Raw genomic sequence first — 14,497 nt, 5'->3', positions numbered from 1 at the left:
TCCCCCTTACAAAACACTTAATTCAGAACTGCCCTTTCTACTTCTGAATCTCACTTCACAGGTCTTTACTAAAAATGCTGGTGACTTGGCCCAAAAGATAAGTCTTCGACTATGATGCTGGCTTCTATAATTTCAAAATACTTGGACAGCAATCACTCAGAACGTGTTGATCTGAAATGGTCACTTGGAGAAGGAAAACTTTTCATCAACCTTTATGACTTCAGTGCCATCGTTGTTTGTTTTTCTCCCCCCTCCTTATTGGTAATCCGAATCTAATTGAGCTTCGGGAACACTGTCGGGGGAAACGTAGTTTATTATCTCCCTCATCAGGTGATCAATGATTTCATTAATAAGACAGATAACAAAACTGTCATATCATCGACACTGTTATGAAAGATGACCCTAGCTTCCCGCTCCATTTTCCGAGGTCCGGGGTTCTCTGTGGCAGCTCTGAGTCCATTCAATATTTTCCACAGACAGAGAAAAGTGAAAATCCATTTTGAAACCAATTTCAATTAGGATCCAGAAGCTGTTATCACAGGTGTCGCAGAATGGGCCCGTAAGTGGAAATGTCGCCTATCCATTCTGAAATGAAACCTTATCAGGGGCTACAACGATGGCTGGGGACAGCCTATCTGTAAATTACTTTTCGTCCTGTGTTAACTCAACCTTAGTCCTGTCATATGGAATTCTTTCCATCCACTAGTAATAATCTAATGACTAACTAGACACAGCACCCAAATGGCTTTCAGCCGGACAGGGCTGTCCCCTGAAACATGGGTACAAATGCAAAAAAAAAAAAACCCACACTCAGGCCAGTGGGCCAGCAAAGGGCTACTAGGCAGGCTTTAAATGATAGAACTAAAAGTTTATTATGGGAAATAAAAGAAGCTCCGTCTCCACCCATTGCATTCCTGGTGATTTTTCAATTGCAAACTCCAAGGCTCTTGTGATTTCATTAATGCGGCACCCAAGTCGGGAGGCTTTTCTCTCACATCTTTCAGGCTCCTTTTAGCAAATTATCCCATGACGGCGGATTTATTCAGTCAAAGACCTCGGACTTTGAGAGGCAACAAAAGAACCAAGAGACTTTCTGGTCCACCTGCCTGGCGGATGATGAAGCAGGGAAAAGTCTCCCCCAGAGAAACCAATCAAGCCATTGTATGGCACAGTCAGACCTTTTCAACTGTCAAGCCAGAGAGCAGGGGAAGAGATGAAAGAACGCAGGACGAAGCTACCATTTGCGGAACCATGTGGGAATGGTCTCCTAAGATTTAATAATTGGGATGGAACTCAACTTTCTACAACTAAACGGGGGGGGGGGGGGGGGAAAGGGACCAAGAAGAGGAAAGAGTCAAAGAAAGGGGGAAAAAAAAGAGTGAAAAAAAAAAAACAGCAGCCTAAGTCAGAGTAGGAATAACTTGTACAGAAAAATTTCTCCTACCTAAGATGAAGTTCTATCTGTAAAAGTAAAGGGGAAAAGAATGATGTTACCAAAAAAAGAAAGAAGAAGACTTAACAAAGCTTTCGATATTTTTCTTCTGGGTTAGAGCAGCATTAAATGTTCTGATTCTAACCCTCTCCTGCAATTCATTCATGGTGGCAAAACAACAACAAAAAAGCCCTCATTAATATGACTGCCTTGTAGTTATAAGTATAAAATGGTATTTTCAACTGGTCTGAAAGAAAACAATATGTTGATTGGGACACTCAAAAAGGATAGGCAGAGACAGGAGATGATATGTTTGGGGCAGTTTTTAAGAACATTTTAGTTCTACCACTAATTTAATATGAAATATTTAGACAAAAAGGAAAAAACTAACAGTGAGTATAACTAACAGAATTTAAAACCTCATGGATTTAAAAAAAGAATCATAATACCAAGCAACTCACACAGTTCTAATGCGTTTTCTTATCAGTTACTCATAAGGTAACTATTACTACACCAAATTTAAAAGCAAGTATCTATCCAAATTTGGGGAGGGGGTTGTTTTGCATGTTGATTGTGGTAGTATTTTTAGGACTTAATGGATTTGTCAAAACTCACAGAAGTGTACACCCAAAAAAAAAGTGAGTGGTGCTGTATATAAAGTTTTAAAAACAGACAGAAATTGTGGATTTGGGAAGCTTTTTGCTTTCACCATCACCCCCCCTCCTTCTCTGCCTGGGGACCCTCAGGGTTTCCAATGTTCAAGATGGCATCTTCTAGCATTCCTGGAACAGAGCCCGCCCCTCAAGTAGGGGCTCAAAGCAGTACCTGGCTGAAAGCCACCAAGATACTTCCACAGAGGGACACTGTCCTCCCACAAGCACCATTTTGACCCTGAGTTTCCACTCTTTGGTTGCTGTTGCTGATTCTGATCAGTTTATTTCTGAAAATGTGAAATACCCACATCACTGGGTCACAAGTAATCAGGGTAACCCAGAAACTTTTCCACAAGCAGAACACAGAATGCTGTGGCTTCTTTTTACTCCCAAGCCTGGAAAACCGCGGAGAGATCGGATTGAGTCTATTCCTGATTTCTCTGAGCACCCAAGAACTGTCCTTTTGGAGGAGAAGTCCAGTAGCCCCACACAAGAGAACAGAGCAGCTCTTCCCTCAGGGAAGCCCGTCAGCACAGTATTACTGATTTTACCCCATAATGTGAAGGCATGTTTATGAATGAGGAATAGCCTTACCAATTTGATTCAGTAAACCAACTTGTACCAATTTTAAGACCGATAACTTGAGGTACTGTTTCCTGAGCCCAGCTCCTATCATCTCCTTGTTTGTTAAGCTCCATCCTGATGACCACCACTTGTAAGGATTTTCTGTAAGCCAATACCCTCTAACTGCCTCAATCAAGTTAAAGCTTACCCAAGCACAGATTATCAAAAAATGATACTGTGTTGAAAGGCGTGAGATGAAAAGGGTCAGTGAATTAAATCCTTCCAGATTTTGTCCTGAATTATTACTATTAATAGTAAAAGTATTACTATTACTAATAATAGCTGCCATATTTGGGAACTCACTGTGCCAGCCTCTGATATGCTAAGCACTTAGCCCAAGATCACACAGCAATAAAGTAGTCCACACCACTGCTGTGCTACACATGCCCCCTGCCCCACAGAGCTGAGGGAAGTTCCAGCAGATCTGTGTACTATGCAGGCTGGGGCCCTGTAAACCCAAAACACTGAAGGAGGATGAGGTGGGGGCAGAGAAAAGACAAACCAGGTGCTATGCTCAGAAAGTTTCATGTTTTACAGTGAAGAGGGGAGGGATTGAAAAAAATGGGGCACAGGGAAATTTTAGGAGTGCAGCTAGTCTATAGGATACCATAATGGCAGCTACATGGCATTATACATTTGTCAAAACCCACAGGACACACAACAGAAGGAATGAGCCCTCGTGGAAACCACGGACTGTAGTTAATCATCATGCATCAATATTAGCTCATCAATTGTAACAAACATTATGACACTTATAAAATGTTAGTAATAAGGGAAACTGGGGAGACAGGTATGTAGGAACTCTCTGTACTTGATGATCAATTATTTTTCTGTAAATCTAAAACTTCTCTAAAATATAGTCTATTGATTAAACTAATAGTAAATAAAATACTCTCCTCCAATTCAAGCGTTATTAGGCAGTTCCCCCATAGGACACAAGACTATATGGAGAAAGAGCTGAAGCGCAGAGCTGCATTTGAGGAGAAGATAAACATGCACTGATGTTGGGCATAAAGGCCATTCTATGGTGGAGCAACATGAGTGAAGAGGAGCCCTTCAGTTTGGATAAATCACAGGTTAGCAATGGAAAAGCAGAGTTGTAGCAAAGCAGGCTGGAGAGGCAGAATGAGGTCAGATTTTGGAAGATTATCTCACAATATTAGGCAAAGGGTTTTGAACTTTATTTTACAAGTAGCTGGGAATCATTGATGGTTCTAGAGTAGGGGTATAGCATTAAAAGATTAATTGGGCAGGAGCCACTCCATGAATCAGGGCAGAATGACTGGAGAGGTTACTTTAATTGTCTACGCATGAGGTAGTGAGGTTTGAAATAGTATTGTGTGGAAGGGTGGCCTGAAGGGACACATGGGTGAATAATTACAGAGGAAAATCTACCAGGACCTCAAAACTGGTAGGACACGGGAAGCCAGAGAGAGGGAGGGGTCAAAGGTGATGGTGCGGTTTCAAGCCTGGGTGACTGCAGGAAAGGCGATACACTCTGCCAAAATAAGAAGACAGAGGTTGCCAGGTTTAGAAACACATGAGTTCCTGAGAGCGCAAGAGATTGTCAGGGCTCTTATGAGAATCAGATTATTCGTCTTGAGTTAGTTGGTTTAAAAACATGAAAGCCCTTTGAACAAGCATAAAATTTAATGCAGCACAAACTACTCTATAAATGGGTACCACTAACCTGAAAGGAAACAGTTTACCCCTAAAAAGGAATCAAGAAAGCAGATGCAATGTATGTTGGTTCTAATATTAAGACAATATAAAATCAATGTTAGTTTTCAAAGTTAAATCAAAATAAATTTTCTCAAAATTATCTTTCCTATTTTCTATCTTAAGAAGGCATTCAGAAGGAAGTTACACAGATTTTTGTGGTATTTTGTTTTTTTTTTTAAATCCATCCTTCCTTAAGATGTTTGGTCACTTTGAGGATTTGTTTAGCATCTAGAACTATTTTTCAGACAGAGTTCAGCAAATTGAAAATTACAAAAGTAATTTTTCCATTAATTTCAAAATCTATGTGTATTTTCAAAAAAACATGATCCTTTTTGTTTTGGATTCATAACATTTAATTCATTCCCATGCTTTGTCCTAATAACTCTGGCTAATGTTTGCTAAGCTCTTACTATGTACAGGCACTGCCTCGTTTAATCCTGAAGATCCTGTGAAGTGGCTCTGATTAGTATCTTGCTAAATAGGTGAGGAAACCGACACTTTGAGAAGTGAATTTGCCCACATTCATCAAGCTAAGTCCTTGGTGTTGCCAAAACTCAGCTCAAACTTTCAGCCCAAACCCTGGGGTATTTCTATCCAACACCCCACAATGTGAAACTGTTATCTGAAAGTCCTTTCCGTCCATCTGTCATGTGCCAGGAAATGGGATGTGGCCAAGAAAAAGGGGATTGAACATCTAAAGGGACAGGCAACCTAAAACTCACAATCTACTGGCTTTTTGGTGTGAACCATCCACCCATTTCTGAGCAGAATTAGGTCTATAAACTCTTACCATAAAAAAGGTCAAAGAGACAAGAGATCCTGATGGTGAGCAGCCGACAAACTCCAAACTCTCAACAAAATTCTGAGCTATCTTATTCCCAGCAAGGAGACCAACAGATATTCCAATTAATACTCATAAAAGTTACTGGACAGTTTGAAAGAAAATCACAAGGCCAGGGAGCAATCAAAAGTTAAAGTTTAAAAAAAAAAAAAGAAAAGCATCTCCTACATCTTTGCCGACCACAACACTTTCCCCTTAGAAACCTCAAAGAATTTTTTTTTAAGCAGAGGAGAACCAAGCACTTCTTTTTGAAATAATCAAAGGGAACAGGGAACTTCCTCTCCCTTATTAATCTATCAGCTTTGGTTTCACATTGCATCACCATTAAGATAATACTTTCTGCTTTCTATCACTTTAAGGTATGTTCCCAATAACTATCAGATCTGATAAAAGATCCCCAAGACCAGGACCTACATACGTTTATTATTAGTTACTTTCTTTTTTAAAGCAGAGTAGTAGGTTAATGAGAAATATCAGATTACCTCTTTAAAAAAATAATAATAAACCAAAAATGAGACAAAACACCTCACACTGAAAAGTCAGCATTTGCAATCATCAAAGGAGATTTAACAGGACAATGAGAATGTTTAATACACTGGGACATCTAGATTTTAAAAAATGTCTGTTATTTACAAAATACAACATGCAGCTTGGAAACTAATGGATTCATTCCAAAAAAAAACAACAACAAAACAGATCATTAAGGCATTTCATTTAAGGCACTAGCATATTAACAGATTGAGATTTTTAAGTAAACAATGACAACTAAATATCTGAGTGCATACTTTTTATGTGAAAGACACCATCCTGGATGCCAAAAACGATCGTTTACATGTCAACTGCACTGAACATATATTCAGAAAACTAAATGTCCTCTCGTCATTTATGTTTAATAGCTAACACTAAAGCTTAAAATCAAACTATAGCACATGAAACATACACTGTGGTTCCTGAATAAGTGTAATGAATGCTTCATATGTTGATATAGGTTCTTAAATGTTACGAAAATCAATTTGGCTCCACATAAGGTACAAAACAGCTTTTCACTTGTGCTATTTTCAAGTTCAATGTTGAGGCAAATCCTTCCTTAAAATGTTGCTTCAGGTTTTTGAACCATACATTTTGATTATGTGTATGTGTACATTTAAACAAAACATATGACTGTTATTCTAGAAGTAGATACTCAGCTGAGAAAAGTAAGAAAACAAATCTGTAAGGACATGCAGAGGAATGTGCGTGGTTTGGCTAGAAGGCTCCACAATCAGGAACAAACTTCAGCACATAATGGCTGGAAAAGTTAATTAAGTCAACCCAACACAGCGCCAATAACAAAAAGTTTTTGTTTGTTTTCTTTCACTCTTGAAATTGTGGATAGGTGAGAGAAAATACACAGGTTATGTCCATAATATACCTTGGTATGGTTATTTTTAATTGTTCACAAATCTCTAAATTTCACAGCTTTGTAAGGAAAGGCTAAGAAACCCCTGGAAACAGTAGCAATTGGTACTACATATAGTAGGATCTAAGCAATTTTCATATCCTTTTTGTGAACAGCCTCGGTAAAGGTATCCAATCACTTCTGAAATGTTTCAGAGAAAAGACAAAACTGACGAATAGACGAATGACCATGGCATTGACAGTGTGCCAACCTTTAAAAGCCCACCTCCCACTAACTCTAAAACCCAAATCAAACCCAGACCAAAGCCCCCAGACTAGCTGTGGGACCACAACTGACGGCAAAGGGCAGCATGCCACCAGGTAGAAGCTGGCAGAACAAAGAAGCTGGGCCATTCCACCCCCTGAGCATGATCCTAGTCCCAAACCTCTAGAGGCTCTGAACTACAGTTAGATAGTTAGATGCCTCCTGCAGAGAAATTTATATGAAAAAATCATTACCATCATTAGCTTTGCTTATGTAAAGCCAACACAAGGAAAGAAGTTTATTTTCTTTCATTTTACTTTTTCTTGTCTTTAAACTTATTTGCTGGTTTCCTTGGAACCTTCCAGTAGGATCACCACTGATGCTTGCAAACACCACCTCCATTTCCCTTTATTTGATCAGCTCTTTATGCTATCCCCAAATCCCTTACCAGAAATCAAACATTGGAAAAAATGGTCAGCGCTCACAGGGCTCTAGGAAGGCTATCTTTCAGGAAGGAGCCCTGCAAACCTGACTAATGAGCCTTTGCCCCCAAAAGGATGTTTTACACCCACTTAGAGAGTACTTCAAGAACCCAGCCTGATCAGGGTGGAAAACCCATGGAATTCAGATTCAGTCAGTTCTGTGGTTATCTGGGACTCAAGGACTAAAGTGTAAACTCTGACTACTCCTTCCCTGGCTACTGTTCCCCAGTGGCTTCCTGGCTGCCAGGGGCTGATTAGGTTAGCACTGTTCCCAGGCACCCGAAGGAAGCTAATGGTGACAACTCATGACCAGAGTGGCTCGAGACAAATGCGCCAGCACCAAAAACCTGCCCAGGATGCATTCTGGCGCCAGAGTGGCTGACAGCAGCACCTTCACCAAGGATAGGTCGCTGTGGTTACTCTGCTGAAATTCACAGAAAGTGGCTTATGGAGGCTCCAAGTGGTGCAGCACCAGCTTCTACCCACTTACACGCCTCCCCTGTTCTCACGCACACACTTACACACAGGCTCACTCACCCACACACTCACACACACCACTAAAAAATTCCTATTAAAATTCCCAAATCACCTACATGGCATAGACTGACTCTAGGTCTGAAATAATAGGCGTGTCCAATTTTTACAAATTCCAGAGAAAAGAAACAAGGGCCACAGGATGCTTTTTTAGCGAGAAAATATGCCTTCTATAATTCCACTGGAGGAATAACGCAGAAAGTTGGCTCCATTAAAATAAGCTTTAGTCTTGACTTGAAAGACCACTAATCAAGAGAGAAATAGAGACATATTTTCTTATGTACGTAAAGTAAATTCATTATTTTAACTCAGATAGAAATGGATCTCCCTATAGATCAAATCAAAATGGGACTCATTAGTCAGTAGGTTTAACACCAGTCCCTCCCTTCGCCCACCCAAGCCGGCAGTGCACACTGCTGACACTGGGGAAGGGGGACAGGTGAGCAACACATAGGCACAGAGAGCAGGACCAGACAGTGCACAGATCGGACAGGAAGGTGCAGCTTTTTTACTGGATGTCTGCACTTATAGCCTAGGGTTGTTACCTTTCAAAGCAGATTCTGACCCTCCCATTTCATTGCATGTAAAAAGTTAGAAATCAACCTAGTCAAATCTTTCTTGGAGTAAATAAAACACAAACCCACAGGAAGGGAGGGAGTGGGTTGGCTCAGCAGATCCAAATTCATTTACCCCAGTAGGCAGTGTCCAGGACTGGGAGAGTGGGCCAGCCCATCCTTCCCAAGGACACACAGCAAAGCAGAGTGCAATTCATGAAGGCCAGGGGTAGCTATGAAATCTACAGAAAGCTAAGGCGCTGATGGTCTTAAAGCAGGGATGAAAAGCAACGACAGGAAGTAAAGGTTACCATTAACTTATTCAGTCTGTTTTTACCAGAGGTGGGGTCTGGAATTTATTTTCAAGGCTCCATGCTTAAATTGAGATGCCTCTCAGCACTATGCTTAAAATATTAAAACATATAGCAAAGAGAAACAGTGGCTTTCTGTTATCTCTGAATGCAAATTAAGGACATTACCCTGCATCTCAGAAACTAGATGAGGCTCAACCTTCAACCACTACTGAAGAGTCAACCATTAACAGCTTTTAAAATATTTTAGAATGGACTCCTTAGGGTGTTTGGGGGGTTGGCAGGGGACCCTCTCACTAACTTGGACAAGACAGTGCTCATGTCTTTTGTAATAACTAATTACTAATTATCCTGATAAGTGGAGACTTCCAATGTGAAATGCAAAGTATTTTGAAGTCCTGCCAGACTCATCAAGATGATTTCCAAAATGCCAAAACAGGAACTTCCTATAATAAATAACCTATCACATTTACATCTCAAATTAGAAAATTTGGAAGAAAACATGTAGTTTCACTGCCAAAATAGAGATGCCTAAAGCTTGCCCATCCCACGCCCCTCCCCCTACCACCTCCATTTATGTTCTTTAGCCTCTCAGAAAACAAACACAGGTCCAGGTGCAAACGCTCAATTCACGAGGAACGCCAAGCACAGAACAGGACTGCAGGCTTGGCTGCAGGTAATCCCCGTGGCCGCTCACCATTGGAAGTAGTGCTGGAGGCCACGGCTTTCTCGCTGACATCTGGCCGAGTGGGGCATTTCACTATGGAATTCTCCACTTTCTTTTTCTCAGTGGTCGTCGAGCTCTGGGACTGGGCCTCCATGACGCCTTCTCATTCCTTCAGCTCTGGCAACCAGGAATCCCTGAAAAAAATCCACAACAGCACCATCAACCTCAAATAAGATGGAGGAAAAAAGAAATCCCAAAAGCCACTTCACCTGGCACCTGAGGAACATCAGCCAATTCAAAATCAGCATAGGCATCAGCCTACAGCTTCAGCCAGTGTGAAATCTGGACATCCCTTCCCCACAGTTTTCTTACAAAAAGGCCTCAAAGTTCTCATATTATTATGAGAGTTGAATTCTGTCTACATGTGCAAAAAGGAGGACAGAGGCACTTGTCCATAATGTGGGACTTTCCCCAAAATCCTACTGGGCATTTCCTGTTAAACAGTGTAAGTATCTCCATTTTCAGCTGTGATTATGGTGAGAAACCCAGTGTCACATGACTTCTTCAAGCCACATCTCCAAGCATCTCCAACATTTATAAGTTGGCCAATTTTATAAGAAAGGGAAGTAGGACAACTTTCTAAGCCAGGGACAGTTTTTAGTTATTAATTAGATGTTTTAAAGAGTGACTGACAAGGCCTTCCCTGCCATCCAGTGCTTAAGTTTTCACCTTCCAATGCAGGGGGTTGTGGGTTTGATCCGTGCAACCTGGGGGAGCTAAAATACTATATGCCTCATGGCCAAAGAGCCAAAAAAGAGAGAGAGAGAGAGACAATATAACAAATTCAATAAAGATTTTTTAAATGAGCCACATTAAAAAAAGAAATCTTTTAGAAGAAAAAAAGAGTGACCAACGGTTTCTCCCATCCAACTCTAACTCAAAGCTTTAAATCAGAGGACTCTGGTCAATGATTTTGCTTTCCTCACTAAGATATGTGAACTGCAATACACCTCTTAAGCCTAATTCATTCAGGAAAACCATATTCTTGAAGCTTTCTCTAAACAGCAGAACATTTCCATTCATTGAAGTTACAACGACAAGGTGGCAGAACAACACACTCTGGATCCCACAGGAAAAGGCAAAAGATCACGGACAGCAAAGGCCAGAACCACTTAAGAAAAATTAAAACTCAGCTAAAGGCAGGGCAGTTAGTCTGTCTTTCACTGGTGTCATTCATGTGATAATCACCCTAGCTCATCATTCATCAATTTTCACTCTGGTTCATGTTTCTTTTTTGCAGTCACGATCCACATCAACAAAGAATACAAGAAAAGACAAGTCCCCTCTCTACCATGTTTCCCTCACGTTATCTAGATTGTGGCCATTTCTTCCACGGAGTCATCTGCCTGTCTTCTACACTGAGCAGATACCACTGTGTTCCATCAAAACAATTAGTGAAATAAACTAGGCAACTTGGTCATGGACTAAAAGTCTTAAAGAAACAGATGGAAGATTCTTAGTCAAACTTAACTCACATTTGCAAGGGAACGGCAAATACTTTCTTATAGTACAAGAAAATTCATAATAACTAACTAGAAAAGCTGAAGGCCCAGAGGCCTCGTGGCCCTGGAGCAACAGCTCTTCCAGTAACTTCTACATCTTCTCCTTGATTACCCACTGGCACTCACTGAAAAGCACACAAGTTATTTAAGAACAGCTTTTCTAGAATAAAAAAGACAAAAAGACACCCTAGGTTAAATTTACATATCAATTATAAGATCCACTCCAAATTCAGAAACATTATTCAAAGAGCCCAACAGATCACAATAGTGAAAGACTATAGGCCTTCTTTTCTGAAGGTTGCCATGGTGCACAAGTCAATGGGTAGGGCCTGACTGATGTCCCCTGGAGTTGTCCAGCGCCTCAGTTTCCTTGTGGCTCAGCTAGTGAAGAAAACACCTGCAATGCGGGAGACCTAGGTTCGATCCCTGGGTTGGGAAGATCCCCTGGAGAAGGGAACGGCTACCCACTCCAGTATCCTGGCCTGCAGAATTCCATGGACTCTATAGTCCATGGGGTCGCAAAGAGTCAGACACAACTGAGTGACTTTCACTTTCAGTTTCCTTCTCTGTCACAAGACAGTGTCACACAGTGGGACTTAACCTTGGGGGTAGTGAGGTGTCCAATCTTTAAGGAGATGTTAAAACTTATGGATCCTCTCCCCCCAGGATATCCATTTTTTAATAAAAGACATTTAATATTTATTTTTATTTATTTGGCTGTACCAGTTCTTAGTTGTGGCATGTGGGATCTAGTTCCCTGACAAGGGACTTAACCGTGGCCCCTTGTTTTGGAAGCTCAGAGTCTTAGCCACTGGATCACCAGGGAATTCCCCAGAATAGACTTAAACACACAAAAAACTGTCCATTTGATTTTCAAGGGATCACAGGCCCTCCAACCCAAATCAAGAACCCTTGAAAGAGAAATTCTCAACCATCTCTTCTAGCTCTACCAAACCCAGAATAATTCTTTAAATTTTTTGAATGCTCCCCCAAAATTGATTTATACTTGATCTTAGCCAAAAGGCCAAGAAGGGATCTAAATTGACTTAAGTATCATGTTTAAAGCATGCAATTAAAACCATTCAACCTCCACAGCACTGTTGCTCAGCATGGTACAAGCGTCATCTGAATCAGCCTTGTTTTGTTTCAGTGAAACATTTAGAGTTGCCAGCCTAACCCCTGATGCTTGGGGGTGGCCCCTGAACCTCTATTTCAAACAGCAATGGTGATTATCAAGATCACTGAACTTGCAGACATGTTTTTGTTCACCACTCTGTACTCAGTGCTGTAGGTCCTCATTGAAATCTTTGCAGACTGGATAAACTAAAGAATGAAGTGCTGAATTCCAACAGCCCATCCCAACCACCATCCTAATCAACTCTGCATCTGTCTGGAATCTTTGTGGAATGTCTGTCTTCTCCTCTAGACCCTAAACTCCATGAAGACAAGTCCCTGGCTATCTCCCCACCACCTCATATGTATAAGAGTGCTTACTAAGTAAATACACTGTCCAACAATGATCCTGTGACTCAGTTCATCCGTCTTCAATCTTAACTGCCATTGACTTAGCTACATATCTTTTCTTTGGTAGCCAGTGCTTCTTTGTAAACTGGAAAATTATATAAAAACTAAAAACTTTTAACAGGAACATTTAATCAATCAAAACACTCCATTTTCAACCATTTTGGATAAAGAGGCACTTATTATAACTGTTTCCCTCAAAACACACATAGAGTTTTATCAGTGCAATCTGGATGGAGTTTACTGATACCAGACACAGAAATCAGCTAATGGAATAGGGAAAAAAAAAAAAAAGAAAGAGATGGGATTCTTGGTAGGAATTCAGTGTGTCTCTTCCTTAGGAGAGGAAACTAATTAATAGTAGTGAGGAGAGGAGTCACCAAAGCTCCTTGACAAACTTGGTTTTTGTGGAGTTGTTGGTTTTCCCCCAAGCAAAGAACTTCATTTTAACAAAGCAATAAAAACCCTCCAAATACTCATCACCAGAGAGAGGCTCCCAAGAAGAGGTAAAGCCCCAGGCACTGATTGAAATCACACTAATTAATGGTCTTGGAGAATACTAATTTCTCCCCCATCCTCCTGTTCAAAATGGATTTTTTTTTAGAAATAAGCCCTTGGTCACTCAAAAGTCTACCCCCTTCTTCTATTTTGACAACTTATTTTTGGATCTCATTAGTTAGTAACTAATTATTTAAAAGTGTGGTTTATGCTTGGAACAGGGCTATAAAAATGGCAACTTGCCAAGGCAGACATCTGCTTCCTGTATATCCCTATAAATTATATCAGCTTCTTTTAACTGATAAAAACCCAACTTTGTCTCTGTCAGTTACAAAGGAGAAAGTTTTCACATTCGAGACTCTCACACCTCATCAAAACTCTGCCTGAAGAGTTAGTGAGCAGAAAAGAGTCTGCTTCTAGCTGTGGTGGCAATTTTTTCATAGGATGTTCAACAGTCGGAAAACTCAGTCTTCGGTCCTGAGATAAAGCAAAGAATGAGGTACAGAAGTGACCAGTAAAAATTCCTGATGGAATCCTAAAATACACACAACTAGAGCAGTAGCCTACAGGACTCCTTTTAAAACTTGGCATTTCTTAAATAATAAAGTAGAATTTATTTAGAACATAACTCTGAAGGAAAATTTCGGTTCTGCTTCACTTCAAAGATTTTTCTCTGAGGAAAACATATCACTGATTTTTAGATGTGAATGAAATGCGACTTTTGGACCCAATTCCTTTTCTTATAAAGTCAAACTGTTCTCCTTCAATCCTTTTCACCACTGCATTACACACAAGATTTGCTGGCATGCCCCTTGACTCTTTATGCTTAGGAAAAGAAAAAAGAGAGAAAGAAAAACTATCTGTAGTTGATGTTTTGAGTCCTAGCAGCTTGGGTATACGAAAAAAAAAAAAAAAGAAGAAGAAGAAACGAAGAAAAACTGCTCTAATAGGCCTGCTAAAGCTTGATGTTTCAGAGGTAAATGCAGGAATGAAAATGCCTTCTTGAAAATAAACAGTCCTGGCTTTTCCCCATTCAACTAACTGTCCCTGATCCTTTTGTAATTTCCCCGAGGCCTAAACCCAGAGCACAATTAATTCCGGGCCCTCTTTTAAACCTAATCCCTCTGTTACCAGCAACCTGCCCACAGGTGGGTCTTTCCTTTCTAAATTATAAATCTTAACTTGCATCAAAATAAGACACCTGTCCTGGAGTCACTGACCATGTGATGCTGTAGCGCACATCTCCACTGGAAAGGCGGCCAAAGAAAAGCTGCAACATGTACCAATTTGGAGAATGGGGGAGGGGGTCTGCAGAGGAAATAGCACATTCCCCATCCCACCAAGCCGCAAGGGTGACCCTCCCTTTTGAGTGGCCACTTGGAGCTAGTAAGAAAGAAACTTTCATCTTTGCAAAGCTGTTGTCATCTTGCATTTTATATATATATATATATATA

The 14,497-nt window shown here is 40.5% G+C and overlaps 1 protein-coding gene across 1 annotated transcript in view; it reads right to left on the bottom strand.

Annotated features, from left to right (window-relative positions):
• GLI3 (GLI family zinc finger 3) overlaps window positions 1-14,497 on the bottom strand; it is a 311,788-nt gene that overhangs the window by 287,805 nt on the left and 9,486 nt on the right. Inside the window, exon 2 of the mRNA XM_040260131.1 lies at window positions 9,493-9,656. Coding sequence (XP_040116065.1) covers window positions 9,493-9,616 — 124 coding nt within the window. The 5' untranslated portion in view covers window positions 9,617-9,656. The remainder of the gene's footprint in view (window positions 1-9,492; window positions 9,657-14,497) is intronic.

The sequence above is a fragment of the Oryx dammah genome, unplaced genomic scaffold, assembly GCF_014754425.2.
Source record: "Oryx dammah isolate SB20612 unplaced genomic scaffold, SCBI_Odam_1.1 HiC_scaffold_18, whole genome shotgun sequence".
NCBI lineage: Eukaryota > Metazoa > Chordata > Mammalia > Artiodactyla > Bovidae > Oryx > Oryx dammah.
Note: the sequence above shows the minus strand (reverse complement) of the source record. Positions and strands in the feature narration are given on the sequence as shown.